Genomic DNA, 23,984 nt, shown 5'->3' on the forward strand with positions numbered 1-23,984 from the left:
TCCTATTAACTACGTCCGTCTGATCGGGTCCTTTCCTTCCCAACGTCCTTCCTACGTCACCATCCATAACACGGATTCCTACATCTTCTTCCCCTCCGCCGGTGTGCCCCAAGTTTCCGTCCTCTCCCCTCTTCTGTACCTTTTGTATACGGCGGACATGCCGCCGCCTTCACCCCCCATCCACCTTCTCCAGTACGCCGATGACACCGCCTTCCTTTCCCCCGCCCCCAACCTGCAGCGCTCCCAACACCTTCTCCAGTCCCATGTTGACAGATTCACCACTTGGTGCAACCAGTGGTCGCTTAAGGTCAATCCTTCCAAAACCCAGGTGATCATTGTAGGCAAAACCACTCCTTCCTTCCGCCTCCTCGACTTCTATGTCACTGTCTATGGCCATCCTGTCGCCCTCACCCCCACCCTTAAGTACCTTGGCGTCACCCTTGACCGTCGCCTCTCCTGGACCCCCCACCTCCGAACAATCCAAGCCAAGGCACACTCCTGACTCCGTCTCCTCAAGCTCCTTTCAGGCTGTACATGGAGTCTGGACCCTTCCACCATCCTCCATACCTATAAATCCCTCGTCCACCCTATCCTCTGCTACGCCCACCCTGCCTGGATCTCCGCTCCTCCTACCTTTTACAAATCCCTTCAGATCCTTGAACGCCATGCTTTTTGCCTCGCCTATCGCATCCGTCTCCCCTCCCCCACACGGATCCTGTACCACCTTATTCCGTTCCCCCACCTCCTCCTTTTCCTCAAACGGATACGGATCCTCTACACCTCCCGTAAACTCGATCCTCCTCACCCGCTTGTCTCTCCCATCCTCTCCCGCCCTCGTCCGGTACTGCGCCTGTATTTTCACGTCCCACCTGCTCTCCATCTCTCCACCCTCCTTACCCTCTTCCAAGGTGGCTTCCGCCAGCTCCCCCTCCCTGATGATGCCCTCCTCCCCTCCATCTACCCCTCCTACCAACTTTAATACTCCCCTCCCTCTTCCTGTGTTTGTTCCTATGGGCACCCTCTCTCCCTTCTCTCCCCCTTCCCTCCCCCCTCCCTCTCTCCCCCCTCCTCCCCCAGGCTTCCCCTACCCCCATCCCTTCATTTCTCCCACCATCTCCTCTGCCATTGGCATCTTTGCTCTCGCCTCTCCCTCCCCCACCACCTTCTTCCCCTCTTGGCAGGTCCCCAGACTCGCACACGTTAAGTGGACATTCATGCGCCGGAGATCATCGCCATCGTTTTACTGTGTGTGCCGTTGCGTTTGTGCCTCAGTGTATTTCGCCGCCCACACTCCATCGTTCACGTGTCGTCTCCGTTATCAGTGTCCATGTGCAGTGCCAACAGTTTCTTTAGGTGTCTTTGCGCGTGAACGGCTACGTGTTATTTGTTTCTGTGTCTACTGCTTTTTGCCCCAAACTTTGTTCTGTATATTCTGTGTCTCCATTGTATTTTCTTTGTAATACTTGTGGCTGAAGAGCTGCATAGTGTGCTGCTGCCAGCCCACCTTATGTAAGGTGTTAAATAACAATAAAGAAAACAAAGGCGTTTCCGCCAGTCTGTGACGGCTTACCTGAAGATGATTGGCAGGTACCCTGTTGAAATATCATGTGAGGTATTGAACGACGACCGGCAGCAAGCCCGAAATTTTTTTGAACTAGTTGATCTTTGACTGCCCAATTAATTCTTTAGGATTTGTAGGGATTCCCAGTTTCTTTTCTTTCTTTATGTTAGACGTGACCTTCTTGCAAACTTTTCCATCAGACTGTGTAACTCCGTTCTGAACCAACCACTAGGAGGCAAAGTCTGCATGAGAACAATTTTTAATTTTTTTGTCTTGTATTGAGACTGTATTAATAACAGTTCAGCTGTAACTGATTTGTACAGTCAGCAAAAGAAGGACCATTGGAGAGTAAATGTATCAGAAAGAAAGTGAAGGATTCCAAGATCCTTAAGAGTTCACTACCACTGCTCATTTCTACGCAGTAAACACTTTATTTGGTTTAGATACACTCAACAGCAAAAAACTGTATCACTGTAGACAGAATGGCAGAAAAATCGGACCATTTGGCAATGGCAGCATACAAACTGGAGCACGGCGTGCCGTCAGACAGAGGAAGAGTGTCATTCGTTCAGAATAAACGAGATATCTGACGCATCACTCTGTATTCACCTATGCCCCACTGTGCCAAAGATTGCTCACTTTACGACCTAAGGACCTGACTGAATGTTCGAACTGCAGCGACAGCATTTGAATGAACTGCAGCGACAGCATTTGGATAGCAACAAATATGAAGCACAAACGCTATAAAAACATTTTATGCGTTTATACCGATCAGGTATAAATATTCCGGAGGTAAAATTGTCCCCCATTCGGACCTCCGGGCGGGGACTACTCAAGAGGACGTCGTTATCAGGAGAATGAAAACTGGCGTTCTACGGATCGGAGCGTGAAATGTCAGATCCCTTAATCGTCAGGTAGGTTAGAAAATTTAAAAAGGGAAATATATAGGTTTAAGTTAGATATAGTGGGAATTAGTGATGTTCGGTGGCGGGAGGAACAAGACTCTTGGTCAGGTGAATACAGGGTTATAAATACAAAATCAAATTGGGGTAATGCAGGAGTAGCTTTAATAATGAATAAACAATAGGAGTGCGGGTAAGGTGCTACAAACAGCATAGTGAACGTATTATTGTGGCCAAGATAGACACAAAGCCCACGCCTACTACAGTAGTACAAGTTTATATGCCAACTAGCTCTGCCGATGAGGAAGAAATTGAAGAAATGTATGATGAAATAAAAGAAATTATTCAGATAGTGAAGGGAGACGAAAATTTAATAGTCATAGGTGACTGGAGTTCGGTAGTAAGAAAAGGAAGAGAAGGAAACATAGTACGTGAATATGGATTGGGGGTACGAGACGGAAGAGAAAGCGGCCTGGTAGAATTTTGCACAGAGCACAACTTATTCATAGCTAACACTTGGTTCAAGAATCATAAAAGAAGGTTGTATACATGGAAGAAGCCTGGAGATAGCGACAGGTTTCAGATAGATTATATAATGGTAAGACAGAGATTTAGGAATCAGGTTTTAAATTGTAAGACATTTCCAGGGGCAGATGTGGACTCTGACCACAATCTATTAGTTACGAACTGTAGATTAAAACTGAAGAAACTGAAAAAAGGTGGGAATTTAAGGAGATGGGACCTGGATAAACTGACTAAACCAGAGGTTGTACAGAGTTTCAGGGAGAGCATAAGGGAACAATTGACAGGAATGGGGGCAAGAGATACTGTAGAAGAAGAATGGGTAGCTTTGAGGGATGAAGTAGCGAAGGCAGCAGAGGATCAAGTAGGTAAAAAGACGAGGGCTAGTAGAAATCCTTGGGTAACAGAAGAAATATTGAATTTAGTTGATGAAAGGAGAAAATATAAAAATGCAGTAAATGAAGCAGGCAAAAAGGAATACAAACATCTTACAAATGAGATCGACAGGAAGTGCAAAATGGCTAAGCAGACATGGCTAGAGGACAGATGTAAGGATGCAGAGACTGATCTCACTGGGGGTAAGATAGATACTGCCTACAGGAAAATTAAAGAGACCTTTGGAGAAAAGAGAACCACTTGTATGAATATCAAGAGCTCAGATGGAAACCCAGTTCTAAGCAAAGAAGGGAAAGCAGAAAGGTGGAAGGAGTATATAGAGGGTCTACACAAGGGTGATGTACTTGAGGACAATATTATGGGAATGGAAGAGGATGCAGATGAAGATGAATGGGAGATATGATTCTGCGTGAAGAGTTTGACAGAGCACTGAAAGACCTGAGTCGATACAAGGCCCCAGGAGTAGACAACATTCCCTTAGAACTACTGACAGCCTTGGGAGAGCCAGTCCTGACAAAATTTTACCATCTGGTGAGCAAGATGTATGAGACAGGCGAAATACCCTCAGACTTCAAGAAGAATATAATAATTCCAATCCCAAAGAAAGCATGTGTTGACAGATGTGAAAATTACCGAACTATCAGTTTAATAAGTCACAGCTGCAAAATACTAAAGCGAATTCTTTACAGACGAATGGAAAAACTAGCAGAAGCCGACCTCTGGGAAGATCAGTTTGGATCCCATAAAAATACTGGAACACGTGAGGCAATACTGACCCTACGACTTATCTTAGAAGCTAGATCAAGGAAAGGCAAACCTACGTTTCTAGCATTTGTAGACTTGGAGAAATCTTTTGACAACGTTGACTGGAATACTCTCTTTCAAATTCTGAAGGTGGCAGAGGTAAAATACAGGGAGCGAAAGGCTATTTACAATTTGTACAGAAACCAGATGGCCGTTATAAGAGTCGAGGGACATGAAAGGGATGCAGTGGTTGGGAAGGGAATGAGACAGGGTTGTAGCCTCTACCTGATGTTATTCAATCTTTATACTGAGCACGCAGTGAAGGAAACACAAGAAAAATTCGGAGTAGGAATTAAAATCCATGGAGAAGAAATAAAAACTTTGAGGTTCGCCGATGACATTGTAATTCTGTCAGAGACAGCAAAGGACTTGGAAGAGCAGTTGAACGGAATGGATATTGTCTTGAAGGGAGGATATAAGATGAACATCAACATAAGCAAAACGAGGATAATTGCATGTAGTCGAATTAAATCGAGTGATGCTGCGGGAATTAGATTAGGATATGAGACCTTTAAAGTAGTAAATGGGTTTTGCCATTTGGGGAGCAAAATAACAACAAATAAATTATGCCCACAGTTCAAAGGTTTATAAAGGAACCTGAGCTCATCTGGAATAATGAGCTAAGCCCAATTAATGGGATTGTAGTTCGGTATATTTTGTTAATTACGAGGGGCGTTCAATAAGTAATGCAATAATCTTTTATTCTTGGCCAGTTCCGGTTGAGAAAATACGGAGGTTCTTGTGAGACATAGTGGAATATTTCCGCTTGAGCCCCTATAATTCCATCAAGTTCCGATTGGTGGCAGCGCTATACGTAGCTTTCAAAATGGCGTCTGTAACGGAGACTCGTTCGTCAAAGAGTTTATTTTGTCGGAAAACCAGAGGATCGCAGATATTCATAGGCGCTTGGAGAATGTCTACGGAGACCTGGCAGTGAAAAACATTACTGTGAGTCGTTGGGCGAGGAGTCTGTTCTCACCACAACCTGTCCGACCTCCCGCGTGTTGGCCGGCTACACACACTTGGGACTTCTGCAATGTTGGAACGTGCAGACACTCTCGTTCGATGTAATCTACAGATCACAAACACTGCGCTGCTAAACTGGACGTTTCTGTTGACAGTGCTGACACACTCGTCCACCAGTTGGTACACGCAAAGGTGTGTACCCTCTGGATTCCTCGCTGCCTAACAGAAGACCCTATGGAGCAACCAAGAACCATCTGTGTGAAACTGCTTGTCGTTACAAGGTTGGTCCTGATAATTTTTTTCGAACATCGTCACAGGTGATGAAACAGGTGTTCATCGCTTCGAACCGGAAATAAAACGGCAATCCATGGAGTGGTACCACACCAGTACTCCCCCAATGAAAAAATTCAAAGCCGTACGTTCAGCCAGTAAAGTCTTGGCGACAGACTTCTGTGACTCTGAAGGAGTTATTTTGTTACATATCCTCACTCAAGATGCAACTCTGAAATGTATTGTGCTACCCTCAGGAAATTGAAGGAACAACTTCAGCGTGTTCATCGCCAAAAAAATGCAAACGAACTTCTGCTTCTCCGTGACAACGCAAGGCCTCGGACTTGTCTGCGCACCCGGGAGGAGTTCTCGTGCACCCTACAGCCTGGAACTCGCACCTTCCGACTTCTATCTGTTTGGCCCAATGAAGGATGCACTCCGCAGGAAACAGTACGTGGATGATGGGGAAGTTGTTGATGCAGCAAGATGTTGGCTCGGGCATCGACCAGTAGAGTAGTACAATACAGGCATATAGGCCTTCCCAGTAAGGTGGCGTACGGCCGCCGCACTGAACGGAGATTATGTTGAGAAATAGGCTTTTTTAGCTAATAATATCTACATCTACATCCATACTCCGCAAGCCACCTGACGGTGTGTGGCGGAGGGTACCTTGAGTACCTCTATCGGTTCTCCCATCTATTCCAGTCTCGTATTTCTCGTGGAAAGAAGGATTGTCGGTATGCCTCTGTGTGGGCTCTAATATCTCTGATTTTATCCTCATGGTCTCTTCGCGAGATATACGTAGGAGGGAGCAATATACTGCTTGACTCCTCGGTGAAGGTATGTTATCGAAACTTCAACAAAAGCCCGTACCGAGCTACTGAGCGTCTCTCCTACAGAGTCTTCCACTGGAGTTTATCTAGCATCTCCGTAACGCTTTCGCAATTACTAAATGATCCTGTAACGAAGCGCGCTGCTCTCCGTTGGATCTTCTCTATCTCTTCTATCAACCCTATCTGGTACGGATCCCACACTGCTGAGCAGTATTCAAGCAGTGGGCGAACAAGCGTACTGTAACCTACTTCCTTTGTTTTCGGATTGCATTTCCTTAGGATTCTCCCAATGAATCTCAGTCTGGCATCTGCTTTACCGACGATCAACTTTATATGATCATTCCATTTTAAATCACTCCTAATGCGTACTCCCAGATAATTTATGGAATTAACTGCTTCCAGATGCTGACCTGCTATATTGTAGCTAAATGATAAGGGATATTTCTTTCTATGTATTCGCAGCAGATTACACTTGTCTACATTGAGATTCAATTGCCATTCCCTGCACCATGCGTCAATTCGCTGCAGATCCTTTTGCATTTCAGTACAATTTTCCATTGTTAAAACTTCTCGATATATCACAGCATCATCCGCAAAAAGTCTCAGTGAACTTCCGATGTCATCCACAAGGTCATTTATGTATATTGTGAATAGCAACGGTCCTACGACACTCCCCTGCGGCACACCTGAAATCACTCTTACTTCGGAAGACTTCTCTCCATTGAGAATGACATGCTGCGTTCTGTTATCTAGGAACTCTTCAATCCAATCACACAATTGGTCTGATAGTCCATATGCTCTTACTTTGTTCATTAAACGACTGTGGGGAACCGTATCGAACGCCTTGCGGAAGTCAAGAAACACGGCTTCTACCTGGGAACCCGTTTCCATGGCCCTCTGAGTCTCGTGGACGAATAGCGCGAGCTGGGTTTCACACGATCGTCTTTTTCGAAACCCATGCTGATTCCTACAGAGCAGATTTCTGGTCTCCAGAAAAGTCATTATACTCGAACATAATACGTGTTCCTAAATTCTACAACTGATAGACCTTAGAGATATAGGTCTATAGTTCTGCACATCTGCACATATGGTCTACTGAAATCCTGAATAAAACCAATCAGCTTTTAGAAAAGAACGCATTACTTATTGGACTCCCCTCACAGACGTTACCACTAACAGGCTGTACTACTCACGACTGAATATGAAAATGCGATAACGCCCGCATCGAATGTACCCGAAGTAAGCTAAACGTTAGATGAACAGCCCAGCAGGAATTTTTGGCCTGACGGCGTGTCGTGCGCACAGGTACGACGTGGTGACGCACCTGCTGTTCGTGGCGACATTCACGTCGTGGCTGTGCGCGCTACTGGACGTCCAGGCCTCGGACCAGGAGACGCTGGAGCGCGCGTACTGGCACTACCTGGACCCCACGCTGGTGGCCGAGGGGCTCTTCGCCATCGGCACCATCATGGCGTTCGGCCGTCTGCTGCTGCTCTTCCAGCTCAACTACCACCTGGGCCCACTGCTCGTCTCCGTCGGCAAGATGACGCGCGACATCGCCAAGTACACAGCCATCTTCGCCCTCTTCTTCCTCGCTTTCACTGCAGGTACAGCAAATTTTCTTGACAAAAATACCAGGTGATATCGAAAAGTTCTCGCAATGTATCAACTAAAATTATTTAATTTTACCTAGATATTATTCTGAACTATCACCTTCAAAGTAGTCCCCTCGTGAACAAGAGTACCGATCCCAGATTTTCGGCCATTTTGATTTTTTAAGGATGTTTACTACCGTTTCCGACTGCATACGAAAAGCAACCACTGAATCAAATCTTCGCCCCCCCCCCCCCCCCCCAGCTTGGTTTTAATCTTGGGGAAGAAGAAGACACATGGAGGTAAGTCTTGTGAGTATGGTGGATAAGAAAGAACTGTCTTTTTGTTTTTAGTCAAAAATTTCTGAAAATTTGCGTGATTGAGTAGCCAGACGTTCGTACGCCACTTCTGTAGAGTTTCTCTTGTGACCTTCCGAAAACGCCTTAGAACATCGGAATACAAGTTTTTATTCAGCGTCTGACCAAGAGGAATAAACTCGTTTTGAACAATCTGTCATTTTTAAGAAAAAAAGACGGATCACCAAGAACTTAATGTTACTATTCACTTGTTGAGGTCTTTGTGGCCGTAGTAGAGAAGGACTCTTCCATTGCGACGATTACTGCTTATTGTCAGGGTCACAGCCATAAAACAGACTTTGTCACCTTTGAAAGAAAGTTTGCATCGCCTTGAAACAGCTGTTGGCTTTCCTTGCAGACTCCCACGTGATGGTGCTTCTGATCGTCTTGAGGTAGTCGCACAGATTTCACCACAGTCCTTCTCATGCTCAGTTCTCCTGACAGAATACGTTCACATGGAACATAGCTTGTTCGCAAGGTGTGGTATAGGTCTTGGATAGTCTGTTTGCGATTTTGCAGAATCAGATCCCGCACTTACTGAACATTTTCTGGTGTGACCCGAGTTGACGACCGACGAGACGTGACATCATCATCGGTTAGTGCTCGCCTGTTTCGAAAGTCTGTGTTTATGTCTAAACTAAAGCGCTGTCTCCAAAAGATTGCTTTAACATTGGTGCATAGAAGCAGCGGTTGCGTAAGATTAAAACAAAGTTTTATGTAAAGAAGCTGCTCTTTCGCGTCAGCCTTCGAAAAATCCGAAACACTGAAACACTGCAATGGAAATATGCTCACCAACAAATAAACAAACCACTCATCTCGCCATTTCTTACCTCACCGAATCAGGAACGATGTATGGGGATACAAAAAAATGGTTCAAATGGCTCTGAGCACTATGGGACTTAACTGCTGAGGTCATCAGTCCCCTAGAACTTAGAACTACTTAAACCTAACTAACCTAAGAACATCACACACATCCATGCCCAAGGCAGGATTCGAACCTGCGACCGTAGCGGTCGCGCGGGTCCAGACTGTAGCGCCTAGAACCGCTGGCCACTCCGGCCAGCTATGGGGATACACCCAGCGGTGTTTCAGTGTACTCGTAACCATTTGCGTGCGAAATTTAAATGTCGGGAACTTTCGTACTATGTACAGTTGTCACTGAAGTTCTTGTATTTTATAGAATGGTCTCACTAAAACTGGTCAATATTCCGACGAAGTACCCAATCGCCACCTCCAGGCAGTGATGTCGGGTGTTGGTGGAAGACCCAAGCAGATGCTTTAGCGTTGCTACGAAACAAGAGTGCGTGTGTGACGCACAACGGTCTTCAGGCCCCAGCACCATGTTACCAGGACACATTGATAAAAAACAGTGCAAACAGTCATTTGTGTTGGTGAATGGTTCCGAAAACTCTAGTACAGTAGCACCGCAGTTCTCTAGTTGCTTGTCGCTTTGTATTCAACGTGGTTATATTCATTTGCTGGCACGGTTTTCAGGAACCTGTCGGAAACTACTGCTACGAACCTCAGTAACACTTCTTCTTTCCTAGAACTTATCCCTTTGCATGAGGGCCGCAACTTTCGTGTTCTGACAAATTTATTTTCATTTAGACTTATGACCGGATGGCGTCAATATCGCCGCAGTGTCAGGTGATATAATAAAGTGATGTCACGTGAGCCATGTTTCAATGAAAGGTGTGAACTTCTTTGCTCTGTATGCCCTCATATTTTATCTGTTTGTGTATTGTATTTTCACAATCTTAGGTCCGCTATTGTTCCTCATACACTGATCAGCCAGAACGTTATGACACCTACCTAAGGCCGGTATGTCCACCTTTGATAACAACGACGGCGCGTCGCAGCATGGAGGTCGCTGGAGGGAGTTGGCACCACGACTGCACAAACAAGTCACCCAATTCCCGTAAATTCCGGGGAGGGGGCCGATGAATTCTGCCGCCACTTTCAGTCAAATCCCAGATTTGTACGATCGCGTTCAGATCTGGCGAATCGGGAGACCAGCACGGCAATTGGAACTCGTTACTGTGTTCCTCAAACCACTCCATCACGCTCCTGGCCTTGTGACGTGGTTCATGGTCTTGATGAAAAACGCCGCTGCCATCGGGAAACGTGATTGTCATGAAAGGGTGTACGTGATCTGCAACCAGTGTACAATGCTTCTTGGCCGTCATGGTGCCTTGCACGAGCTCCACTGGACCCATGGATGCCCACATGAAAGTTCAAATGGTTCAAATGGCTCTGAGCACTATGGGACTCAACTGCTGTGGTCGTAGAACTTAGAACTACTTAAACCGAACTAACCTAAGGACATCACACACATCCATGCCCGAGGCAGGATTCGAACCTGCGACCGTAGCGGTCATGCGGTTCCAGACTGTAGCGCCTTTAACCGCTCGGCCATGAAAGTTCCCCAGCACATAATGTAGCCGCTGCCAGCTTGTCTCCGTCCCACAATACAGGCCTCAAATAGCTGTTCCCCTGGGAGACGAAGGTTCAAAATGGTTCAAATGGCTCTGAGCACTATGGGACTTAACATCTGAGGTCATCAGTCCCCTAGACTTAGAACTACTTAAACCTAACTAACCTAAGGACATCACACACATCCATGCCCGAGGAAGGATTCGAACCTGCGACCGTAGCAGCAGCGCGGTTCCGGACTGAAGCGCTTAGAACCACTCGGCCACAGCCGCCGGCGGAGACGACGGATTCGTGCCCTTCTGCCGGCTTGATGAAGAAAGTATCGGGATTCACCACCCCATGCAAAGCTCTGCCACTGCTCCAACGCCCAGTGCCGATGGTCACGTGCCCATTTCAGTCGTAGTTGCCGATGTCGTGGTGTTAACATTACACATGCATGGTTCGTCGGATGCGTAGACCTCTTGTTAGGAGTGTGTCGGCACGCTGTGTGTTCAGATACACTTGTACTCTGCCCAGCATTAATGTCTGATGTTAGTTCCGCCACAGTTAGCTTCCTGTCCTGTTTTACCTGTCTGCCCAGCCTTTTACGTGCGACATCTGTAATGAGGGGTGGCCGCCCAACCCCACGACTGCAGGGACTTATCTCTGCCACGCCTCCCGGCCCGTTATACTCATTACTCGCGGCCTTACTGCCGAGTCCCGTAAGAGTTCGGGCACTGTTTGTGCATCTGCAAAGAAGAAGAAGATAGTCAAATGGCCGGTGAGCCTGAACTACACATATATGAAGATAGTATCTGTTCTTTCGGACATGTCTCATTCACTATTTGCCGGCACGGTAACTCAGCGTGTTCGGTCAGAGGGCTGCGTGTTCTCTGTAATAAAAGAACTGAGTCAGGAATCAACGATCAACTCGAACGGATGTCTTGTGACGTCCGCCCAGACCAAACGCAACGAACTGTATCGAACAAAACGAAAAAAAAATGGATAGAGCGTCTGCCATGTAAGCAGGTGATCCCGGGAACGTGACCCGGTCGGGGCACACATTTTCAACTGTCCCCGTAAATTTCGGATAGTTTTTCAATTTCACGCCTGCGCATAGTATTTTTATTGGTACAGTTCATACTAATTAGCGTTTCTTCTTTTACTTATATCTCATATTTGCGTGTTGTGTTTAACACACTAATCAGCATTAATATAGTCTTACACATGATTCAAAACAGTGTAACAAAGTTCGGATGGTTTTTCAATTTCACGCCTGCGCGTAGTATGTTGGTAGCACTTCGTCGCCTTGCCTGTTATGCTGTGTAGCAGACTTTAAAGCTGTGTGGATCAGCATAATGAAAAGGCGAGGGGTCTCGCTCGTTTTGTCCACGACTGTACATGTATTTTACACAAAGTTGACCTATGCGACAAGAATTGCAGCAAATGCGTTATTTATGACAAATAACATCCACTGCTTCAGTTAAAACTTTTATTAAATTGATAAGAAAGACACAGAATCTTTTAGAAAACAGCAGCTAAGAAAAAAAATTAGAAGTAACTGGACGAGTTCTAGGGGACTGATGACCTGAGAAGTTAAGTCCCATAGTGCTCAGAGCCATTTGAACCATTTGAACTAGACGACAGTCTGCTACCGCTTACTTCAAAGCTCGTAACACAACGAACTACATTACAGCACCGACTTGGCGACGCTTCCTCCGTATGTGATATACACTGTGTCAAGGCTATATCTTCAAATGTCATCATTTGATATTTAACTACAACAAACCGTACCAAAGCGACGCGCTTTCGATAGAGCTGGTGCCATAGCATTGAAACGGTATACCTTCATAGCACACAAGTTATAACACTAAAAGCATCAAATAATGAAAGCCTTTAACTAGTGATATGTACTATATTGTCATTTTATTATAACAAAACGTACCTAAAACGATGCATTTTCGAGAGATCCTCAGTGTACTGATGCTCTGAAACAGTTTACTCGTATATACATACCACATACTAAAGAAAGTATATACCACGTAATAAAAAAAATACTCCAAACACGGAGTTTATACGATATGGCGGCCCCTAAATTCTGCTTGTGCTATAAAAACAACACTGCATCTCATTGGTCACGTTCCTCACCGCGAGGCAAAAATCTCGCTTGCCAGATTTTTCATTTCACAGTATAGCCGAATGTAGAATTCCACGCTGTGACGTCACCAGCTCCTCGTCCATGTGCATTTTCACGTCCCTTGAGAGAATGGCTTAAGCGTTGGGAAGTCATCCTGATCAACGACTTCTCAACCGCCATTCATAATTCACTCAGACTGGCAGGAGATGCAGTCATGGACTGTGCGGCTGATCCCGGCGGAGGTTCGAGTCCTCCCTCGGGCGTGGGTGTGTGTGTGTTTGTCCTTAGTATAATTTAGGTTAAGTAGTGTGTAAGCTTAGGGACTGATGACCTTAGCAGTTAAGTCCCATAAGATTTCACACACACACTTTTTTTTTTCTTCAGGAGTTGCGTTCAGGGACCACGTATTACTTCCCAGATGGTGCTCGGTAAGACTGAGGTTGGGTGTTCCTAAACTACGCTGGCACAAATGAGCAGCCAAGGGGAAGTGCGTTTTTTGCGTTATGATGTAGGTGAACAGTCCGATAGACAAGACTGGTCAATATCAGAGATCCCACTTCATCAAGTGTGCATCCCCCCCCCCCCCCCCCCAAGACGACAATACCTCCACCACCAATTTGAGCAATGAACCCTTTGCAAGTGTGATGCATCACTCATGCAGTTTTCAACACACTGATAACGTACTACCAGGTCGACCATAACCATTCTTTGTTCTTCCAACGAAGGTGTTCCTGCGTCCATGTTGATCTTTGACCACGGCACAGTGTGGTGAACAGTGTCACATGGGTGAGGCCGTGACTTCTGGGACCCATAATAACAGTAGAGTTCTGAATGGCATGACTAACCACTGCCAGCAAGAATAACGAATGATTTGCTGCACTATGACCTGGCTATCCCCTATTAAACTCCTTGATAGTTAACTGTGACTCTCATAGTTGACTGTCAGAGGTGATTTTCCTTGGATCTAGGTACTTACAGTACATCACTGATGCGGCGATATGTGAAAAGCCCAGTGCCTGCGCCATATGGAAGGTGGAGTGTCCAATGTGTTAGGCTGTCATAACATGCCCGTAATCAAGCGTGCTAATATCATACATCAACCATTCAGTCCATAAAGTTTCGAGACTGGGTTAATAAGAAATGGAGGAAAGTTGAGAAGGTGATTTTATTGCTTCAAGTGTTCTAAGTAGTCTCCCTCCACTTGATTACAATGCACAAACGTTGGTACTACCATATGAAACTGTCAAAAAAACTCCTAATATTGTTCATTTCGCGAGTCACACTGGCTGGAATGTCGGTTATGTCATCAAAGCTTTGACTCTTCATGTGAATTTCTGCAGTTAACCTTTCTGTGGTAGGCTTTTATTGAAAAGACCAACTCTCGTCATCCATTTTTTTCCAGGAAAGTATTGCGTGCGTTTTGCTTTTCTATCAAGTCGCAGCTGGCGTCCCGCGTCGTTATTTTTGTTCAGGAGTCAAAGTATTTGGGACAAACTTTGCACATACTGCTCTCTCCTTCAAAATATCCTGGAGAACGTCGAACATTGATTCAAAGATGCTGTTCCATTGCGTTTTATGGAACAACAACGTTGACAAGCTATGACCACACTATCACTGCTTAACACTGGCTGCTGAGAGCAGACCAGTGGAAGCACGTACGTTGTTTACAGCTGTTAGTTCAAGCTGCCACCGCAGTTACTACGTTGACGTCGCTTATACGACAGGAATGTGTTAGGCTGTCATAACCTGGCGCAATCAAGCGTGTTAATATCAAACCAGTCTCGGAAATTTTGCGATGGACGGTGTAGCCCACCAGTCACACCCAAGGCCAACAAAGGCCTACGATATCCAAGTCACGTTACAAGCCGGACTATTCTATCCAGCAAGACGACAGTCTCTCTCTCTCTCTCTCTCTCTCTCTCTCTCTCTCTCTCTCTCTCTCTCTCTCACTCTCTGTCTCCTCTCTAGCACAGTAGATATTTCTCATGTAGTTCCTCTGAAGTATAAGTACACCCCCTTACTCCCACAGTATCATACCCCAAGTTGTACTGTCTATTCGCCTGTCTCCTTGATACTGCCAGACCACTGTCAAGTACACAGGCTCCAATCGGAGTTGTGTGATACCAACCTCTGGAAGTGGTTAATCGATACGAGTCAATGTAATTGCTAGGAAGGTAGTATTATTCAGGGCTCTGATCGACACCCGCCTATCTTTAATTCAGTTTCCCAATTGTCTATTGAAACTAAATCTTATAATGACGGTGGCTGTGATGTGGGGTCTGAGTGGGGTATTGCCAAATGGGGGCTGCCCCAGGGATCAGTGTTCGCGCCAATCCTGTTACTTATTTATATAAGTGATATGCCCTCTTGCCGGCCGCGGTGGTCTCGCGGTTCTAGGCGCGCAGTCCGGAACCGTGCGACTGCTACGGTCGCAGGTTCGAATCCTGCCTCGGGCATGGATGTGTGTGATGTCCTTAGGTTTAAGTAGTTCTAAGTTCTAGGGGACTGATGACCACAGCAGTTGAGTCCCATAGTGCTCAGAGCCATTTTGATATGCCCTCTAGTATTACAGGTAACTCTAAAATATTTCTGTTTGCTGATGACACTAGCTTGGTAGTGTACAATATTGGCTCTGTTTCAAATAATCCAGTTCATCACATAAGTTCATGGCTTGTAGAAAATAAACTAACGCTAAATCACAGTAAGACTCAGTTTTTATAGTTTCTAACACACAATTCAACAAAAACTGGCGTTTTAATTTCACAGAATGGGCGTATGCATAGTGAAACTGAACAGTTCAAATTTCCAAGTGTTCAGATAGACATGAGGGTTGACTGAAAAGTAATGCCTCCACCTTCATAACTTTTCAATTGTTGACAGCATTGGTATGCGGCAGGTACTGGCTTGTTCCGTAGCCTCTTCTCTACAGCTCCAGTTGGCAGGAAGCCTTAGCATTGAACGGTTGTGTTGTTACAGTGTAAAGTATGGAACCCTGCGCAGACGGTCGGTCAATGAGATTTAAGCAACATGCAGTGACTGAATTCTTGACAGCAGAAGGTGTCACCCCAAAGGAGATTCATCAGAGAATGAAAGCAGTTTATGGCGACTGTGTTGATGTGAGTACTGTGCGTCGTTGGGCGAGTAAGTTTAAAGATGTTGAGGCAGGACCATCTGACTTGCGTGACAGAGTTGGACGTCCTGTGACAGCAACCACCGAGTTTCACAAGCAAAATGTTGACAGATTGATTCAGGACGATCGTCATATCACCCAGAGAGAAACTGCAAGCCCAATAGGCATTTCACAAGAACGTGTGGGTCTCATTATTGCTTTGCTTGGCTATCGGAAGATCTCTGCACGATGGGTACAAGGGATGAAGACTCCTGAAATGAAAGCGCACAGACTTGAATCTCACTACCGTACGGCATTCTCCATACAGTCCAGTTTTAGCACCGTCTTACTTCCATCTGTTCCAGATAATGAAAGACGATCTGCGGGAACATCAATATGCTTCTGATGAAGACGTTGAGAGAACTGTGAGACTGTGGTTGCGGAAACAGTGTGTCGACTTCTTCCGTGACGGCTTCAGAAAACTAGTTCATCGTTGGCAGAAATGTATCCAATTTGCTGGTGATTATGTGGAAAAGTGAATATTGGCAATTAAAGATCACATTCTAAAGATTATTTCTGCGTTTGATTTATTAAAATATTCCCATCCAAACCCAATTAACGAAGGTGGAGGCATTACTTTTCATTCAAACCTCGAAGTAAACTGTCGTGGAAAGCCCAAGTTCAGGATTTTGTTCAAAGACTTAATGCTGCCATTTGTACTTTTCTAACTGTATCCGAAGTAGGTGATCGTTCGACACGAAAATTAGTCCACTTTGCTTATTTTCATTCGCTTATGCCGTATGGTATTATATTTTCGAGTAACCCTTCCCATTCTAAAACGATATTTTTGGCTCAGATAAGGGCGGCTCGGGCAATCAGTGGTGTATGTTCACGAACCTCTTGTCGACCCCTGTTCACGATTCAGGGTATTTTGACATTGGTCTCTCAAGATATATATATTCCTTACCGTCATTTCTTGTTAACAATATTAGCTTATCCCCAAGACTAAGCAGCTTCCACTCAGTTAATACTCGGCAGAAATCAAACCTACATTTAGATCGGACTTCCTCAACTCTTGTGCAGAAAGGTGTGCATTATACTGCTGCATCCATTTTCAATAAGCTACCACAAGAATTCAAAAATCTTATCAGTAATTCAAGAGCTTTCAAATCGAAACTGAAGAGTTTCCTCATGGGTCACTCCTTCTATTCTGTCGAGGAGTTCCTTGAAAAATTAAGCTGATTCTTGTTGTATTGTTGATTGCGTTTACTTAAACTTATGATTGACTTTTTTCGGGGTCATGAACATTTTACTTTTATCTGTTATTACTTTTATGTTGTAATTTCATGTACTGACACGTTCTATGGCCTTGGAGATTTACTCCTCAATTTGTTCCTACGGAACTTGACGCGTAATTAAAATAAATAGATTAAGGTGTCTCAGCTCCGGTAATGTCCTAGAGCAGTTTTTGTTCAGATACAAAGAATTATTAAAAGTGTATCCATGACTGTTTAAGTGTGTTTCATAGTAACTGACGTATGTTTTGTAGGCGCCTGGAATGAAGGACTAATGGAAAGTGAGTCAGAGAGACGGGTGGCCAAGGCGCCAAGTTTCAGTCCTAGTGCCCGAGAGCAAGCCCGCTTCACAAAATTTGAAAAATATGAATAGTCAAAAAGGCTAGAAATGCAGCGAAAAAGACAAACAACACTGTCTGGAGAAAAAGTGAAGCACCCAAAAGACATAGTCAGAAGTCAATGTACATGTACACACCATCGTCAGACTGAAGATGATTAAAGCTGCAATTCTCAGTGACAAGCAGAACCGCCACCAGAGTGCATTAGTGTTGTTTGTATTTTGTGTTATTACGAGGCCTGATAGGGTTTATAAAAGGGAGAGGGGCAGCGTCAGATGTTGAGTGATCACTGTGAAGGGCGTCGAAATGTTGCATACTCTTGTGAGACAGAGTTATCATCTCCTGACAGACCTCGAAAAGGACCTCATTGTGAGTCTTCATTTGGCCAGCTAGTCGAGTCGCGCAATATCCAGATTTAAGGGGCATTCAGAAGTGACAGTGGTCCGATGTTGGACTGCTTGAGAATGTGAGGGTAGGTGTGTGTACTCCTTGTCAAGATTCTGATCGACCATGTCTGACCACCACAAGGAAGGTTCGCCATATTGATTAACAAGCACATCATAACCCTTTCATATCTGCTCTTATCATCACAAGACAAGTAATGGACTCCCGGCACCATTAATGAGAGATTAGCGGCAGCGGAGCTACGGAGTTATCGTCCCACGCGTAGGCTGCTATCAACACAACAACACTAATGGCTGTCAACACAACAACACTAATGGCTGTGTTTGATATTGTGTCATGACCAGGAAACATTGACTGCTGACGAATGGCGCCGCATTGCGTTCACCACTGAATCGTGGTTCTGTACTACCACAGATGTACGGCCAGTCGGTACGACCTGTGAAGGAAAGGAATAAGCTCGATGCTCTAGAGGTTGAATTCTACGATAAACTCCTTGTTTTTAGAAACAACATTTCAGAAAATATTCCAAAATCTTCCCGCAAACACATTTGTAATTGCGGGTATTCCCCGTCTCCTACCGCTTGCCGCGCGATGAGAGAATTACGTCACTTTCACGTCTCTTGCACGGCGTGTGGCGTTCATTATGCGTATCGGGCAGCTGTTGCCGTGTGACGGTGTCGTAACAGAACATCTGCTCTCATTTCGGATCCTAAAATAGCGTACTACTTTTTGACGTCAATGGCTGTTTGTAAATAAACATATCTAGTCCATCGTCGGAATGGAGACAGAGGTCTTTTGCTGTATCTTCAACTGACATGAAAGATTAATCTTGACTGGACATTTATTTTTTTGATTCTTATCAAATGATACAGAATATTTCGAGAGCATCGTTCTCATCTTTGGATACTTACATAAACTGAACATCTGTGTGATGAGTATTACACCAACTCTTACATGTTCAGTAGCAGTTAGAGATATTTCTGAGCACTTTCTCGGGAGGCTGAACACATAAGAGGAATTTCATCTCTGATCCCAAAAAATTAAATGGTGCTTACGCCTTCTTATAAGGAACACAGGATAACGACGTTACGCGTCAGATAGTGACCTATATACAAAACATTATGTGTCGTAAAGTGCAGTACGTGAACGGGGAAGCTAAAGTTTATATAAAAGGTGTACTCATCAAAGTTCGGTATAGACAAGACGACGCTCCGTTAACGATGAGTTTCAGGAGAACCTATTTGAAGCTGTTACAATGGAAATGATGTAGGCGATAGCAGAATAATCTGTTCCTGCTTGTGTTTCATTAGACAAACTTACATCCAAACATACCACCATTATCTTCAGTGAACTTTGAAGCTAATATACACAGCCGTTATTTTGGTAATCGAAGAAGCTGTTATATTATTGTTTAATTTAGACACATCCTTTTAAAATTCGAGCAAGAAATTTTTTCATCCCTTACAATGTTTGCATGTTCATTTCTGTCTTCAGCCAACAGTACAAACAATGATCTAGTAGAGAATGGTTTTGGGATAATGGGGATCGTGTATAGTCTACATCGCCATTCACCCAAAACAAAGTACAGTTTATTTTAAGGTGTTGCACCACCGCTAGTGAAATATGAGGAGGATCGCCATTCTGGTACAAGTACTTTTCAAACCATGTCGCCAAAGAACATGTTCCACATCCTTTAGCTACGTATCTTGCAGAAATTGAGATACCATGCTGGCATGACTGAATCAATCAACAATCACATTTATATTCCGCAAGCTAGTTGCTACATTTGGCGAATGATATAACGGCTACCACTATCGTTTCTGCTGAAGATAAGGTGGGTAGATCACATAACTAATGAGGAGGTATTGAATAGGATTGGGGAGATGAGAAGTTTGTGGAACAACTTGACTAGAAGAAGGGATCGGTTGGTAGGACATGTTTCGAGGCATCAAGGGATCACAAATTTAGCATTGGAGGGCAGCGTGGAGGATAAAAATCGTAGAGGGAGACCAAGAGATGAATACACTAAGCAAATTCAGAAGGATGTAGGTTGCAGTAGGTACTGGGAGATGAAGAAGCTTGCACAGGATAGAGTAGCATGGAGAGCTGCATCAAACCAGTCTCAGGACTGAAGACCACAACAACAACAACATCTATCGTTTCTCCCATTTCCTGTATCACTCGCTGTTGGTCTGGAAAGAATAACTGTCGGAAAGACTTCGCATGAGGTCGAACTTCTCTAATTTTTCCCGTTATGGGTTTTCGTGACTTGTACTGCATTATGCTGCCGTTGTTGCTGTTTCTAGTGACTGATTTTCAACAGTGTAATCGAAAAATAATGAGTCTATTGAGATGTTTTTCTTGTTGTGAACCGATATGAAGTGATCGATGTATTCCGAGATTCCAAGTCCTTACTTGTTCCCTGTAATAAGTTACCTTCTTTCCTAAATTTCCCGGTCGCCGTCTTGTTTTCTCTTGATGTTGTGCTCCTGCTATGCATTGACATGTATTTGATCTCTGACTTCTTTTCCGATTGCGAAGGGGCGAGGGCTATAAGAGAGCTTCTGTGTTTAAACAATTCACTACGAAATCACAAAACATGGTTTCCGTAATTCTTCTATGTTAAAATAACTTCTCAACTCGCAACAGCTGATAATCAACAAAGCTTTTCAGACAACATGTTCATACATGATACTTCGATGTTTGACCAAAGCCGTAAGTTAGTACTTAACTCGGATAGCAGGTTAACGCCTGTTTCGCAATAATTCCCCCAAAAGTGACGTCATTTTGAAGTCACAATATCGACGACCGCATGATCGGCTTCCGAATTTCATTAGCATTCGATAGGGCCTCTAAGGCTGGTATTACACTATCATATTTCTTTGTCAAAATTGATATGTCAAATATTTTTGTCAAAGAAATTTGATAGCGTAATAGAGAACTTTATCAAAGCTCGCCTTTCGTCAAAGAAATATGATCAAATCTAGGCCCTCGCCGTAGTAGTTTAGTTGGTGTGTTCCTTCGTCTCTTTTTAATAATCTTGCTTCGAATGGGGTGGGGGATGAGTAAGGGGCATAACAAAAATGCTATTAATCGTGTGATGACGGACAGATGGGATATGCTCCGCTACTTCAAATCCACAATCACAGCTGCAGCCATCCACCTCTGTATCTGTAAACATCCAGGCAGCTTTTCAGCTAGCCGGAAGCTAGTAGGAGAAGGAAACAGTCTAAAATTTAAAAAAAAAATGTATTTCTTAGCTCTCCATTCTACTTCGTCTATTTTTTTAACTCTGGATGCCACGAGCTAAAAAGTGCTTCATGTGTTTCATAGTTTTTATTAATTTTGTTGTTGTTGGAACACTAATTCCATTAATTAAATTATTCAAAAATAAAAATAGTTGTTATTGCCCATATTGTGTATACTAAACATTTATTTGCCTCCAGATATTCCTCGTTCATTACTTTATAAATCGCTTCACGCGTATCTTGAATTGTTTTGGTTAATGTGTTCTGTGGTACTGGAGTGATGTATTGTAAGCTGCAATAGCTCTATCTATCCTGTAGCAAGAAATCGCAGTGGGTGAGCCTGTCTTGTACATATGCAGCATTTCTGAACTGAGTATTCTGTTTTGTAATATAAGAAGCCACTTTACTGAGCAAATACTGAAATGCACTCTCATCCATTCGTAAGTAATTTATGTAAGACTTGGCGTCCTCTACTTGCAGCTCTCGTAAGACATTTTGCTGAATGCTTTTATTATCTCGATGAAAATCCCACGGCTTCACCCGAATATGTTTCCTTTTTTCCGCCGCTTATCTTCCAAATGCACACACACATTGCAATTGTGGTAAAAGCAACTGTAGCGCATAGTAACGAGTTGTTGTTGTCCGTCATCTTGAACTTTGACGGAAAATATGACGACAGCGTAATACCCCTTTTTAGCGTCGCTTCAAAGATCTTTGTAAAAGAAATTTGACGAATATTTGATCACATTTATTTGTCAAAGAAATAGGATTCTGTAATATCGGTCTAAGGATGAAACACACTTGTTTTGTAATTTGCAGTATGCCGTGTAACGGAGCATTGAAAATTTATCACAGACACATCACCATAAACATTAAATGTTACTTGATAACGCATCAACGATACAAGCCTTCAAGATAGAATATGATAACCAAGACCAGAGTTAAATATTGTACGGTTAACTACTAGCGTAATGAAGAACGTCGTTTTTGGCTTGGTTCGCATCCCATTACATGCATTTATTTTATGTCAGTGTTGTTAACATGTTCCGTTACTTTCTTACGAATGTATTACAAGTACGTTCTGCAATATTACCCAATAGCGAAGGATAAAATAAATATTTAGCGATTTCCGAGTATGTGACTAGGCAGGAACCTAAGAGGACAGCTTTAAGTTGCTGCGACTGAAACGAGCAACAACAAAATTCATATTATCTCTTTTCACGAATATTTGGCTCTTTATTTCCGAATATGTAGCGGCTACCGAGTGTGTCAGCGTAACATAATGTTAATGCGAGTATGGATGGAACAAGGTTGCGATTGTATAAGCGAATATATTCACTAATATGGTAAAGTTCAAAAGTCGTAGAGAATATAGTTTCTTCTAAGAGAATTAAGTGTTCCACATCGCAATCTATGTTATCTGCTAACCACTATCACCCACTTCAACCGCCGACAGTATGGTTGAAACACGTTGAGAATTCTATCACCATTACACTGCATCGTGAATGAAACTATGAGAACGTTTCCATATGTCCATAAAGTTCGTAAGTCATATATTATCTAGCTTTACCTAAGAGAATTTATTCCTCCACATTTCGCAGAATTTTGGCCACCACACTCATCCGCTGCCACGCACCGCGACCAAACTAGCACACTAAATGATATCTGCATTCGTAATGTACTTAATGAGATATACATCTGTATGCATCTCATTTTTAGAATAGTACTCATGCTTTCTCCCATGCCACGTCTTTCAGCTAGTTTTTTGTATTTGTGGTACATAATGTTCAGAACTCAAATACCAATTTCCCGAAGCAGTTCGATGCAGCTCACAAAAATTCTCGAGAAAATTGACTTTGATGTTTCCCAAGTGTCTTAATAGCCTGAGGCAACGTCGCTCTTTCGACAGGCAGCGCGGCACGGTGGTAGTGGCCAGCTCCCTCGTGAATGGCTAGAGATGGCTGGGTTCAATTCCAAGCCGATGCAAATGTTTGTACAAAAATGCATGTTCCACGAGAATTTCCAGGAAATAAGGATGGAGATTGTTTTGCTCCTTTTTTCGTTTATTTCGAATACCTACGTCAATTAAATATAAAATTCATCAAATACATGTTCATTAACACGTACCTAATTGTCATTTTTCTTGAAAATCAACGTCTTCTCCCTTCTAATTAGGTATGGCACTAAAAATTTGGTTTTCGTGGTAAATATAAATTCCTAATTACTGATCTTTTATAAAAGATCGTTAATAAAGATACTTTAAATTAAGAAGACATTACAAGTTATACTCTTTTTCATCTTTATGTATTTTACGCTTCACAGAAATGCTAGTAGAACATACACCTTTGTTTACAAGTTTACTGCAGCCAGTAACTGAACGCATGCCACCTATGTTACACGCACACGTTCTACCACATACCCATACTGCCTATCAAAACGTCAGTCTTGCTTTAGGATCTTCGAATTGCTCGAAAAACTTCAATTTCAATTTCCCAATAATTTTTAGAGTTGTATGGAGCTGCTTTGGCTGATTGATACTTGTATGCAGTCCTAAAGCATCAACTGCATGCCGACCAGCGCAGCGCTGCAAAACGACACCAAGAAGGCAGGGCGGGCAGTGCCACACCTCTCGGAAAACTGGGCTCTGCGCTCTCTGTCATCGCCGGTCGGTCCTAGTTCGGTCACGATCTTAGAAACTGAATAATAGGAAGATGTTATTTAGCCTCCACCTGTGAGTAGTAATAGAGAGTAAAGTACTTGCAAGTACGAAGCACAGGAAGCTAAGTATTGTTTCTTCCCTTAATAGAAATAAAGTTTTCTATTAATCTTCAGGTGTT

General features: G+C 43.7%; 1 protein-coding gene across 1 annotated transcript in view; it reads left to right on the top strand.

Moving 5' to 3' along the window:
* LOC124596371 (short transient receptor potential channel 4-like) overlaps positions 1 to 23,984 on the top strand; it is a 251,939-nt gene that overhangs the window by 149,747 nt on the left and 78,208 nt on the right. Inside the window, exon 8 of the mRNA XM_047135486.1 lies at positions 7,560 to 7,861. Coding sequence (XP_046991442.1) covers positions 7,560 to 7,861 — 302 coding nt within the window. The remainder of the gene's footprint in view (positions 1 to 7,559; positions 7,862 to 23,984) is intronic.

This window comes from Schistocerca americana, chromosome 1 (assembly GCF_021461395.2).
Source record: "Schistocerca americana isolate TAMUIC-IGC-003095 chromosome 1, iqSchAmer2.1, whole genome shotgun sequence".
In the NCBI taxonomy this organism is placed as follows: domain Eukaryota; kingdom Metazoa; phylum Arthropoda; class Insecta; order Orthoptera; family Acrididae; genus Schistocerca; species Schistocerca americana.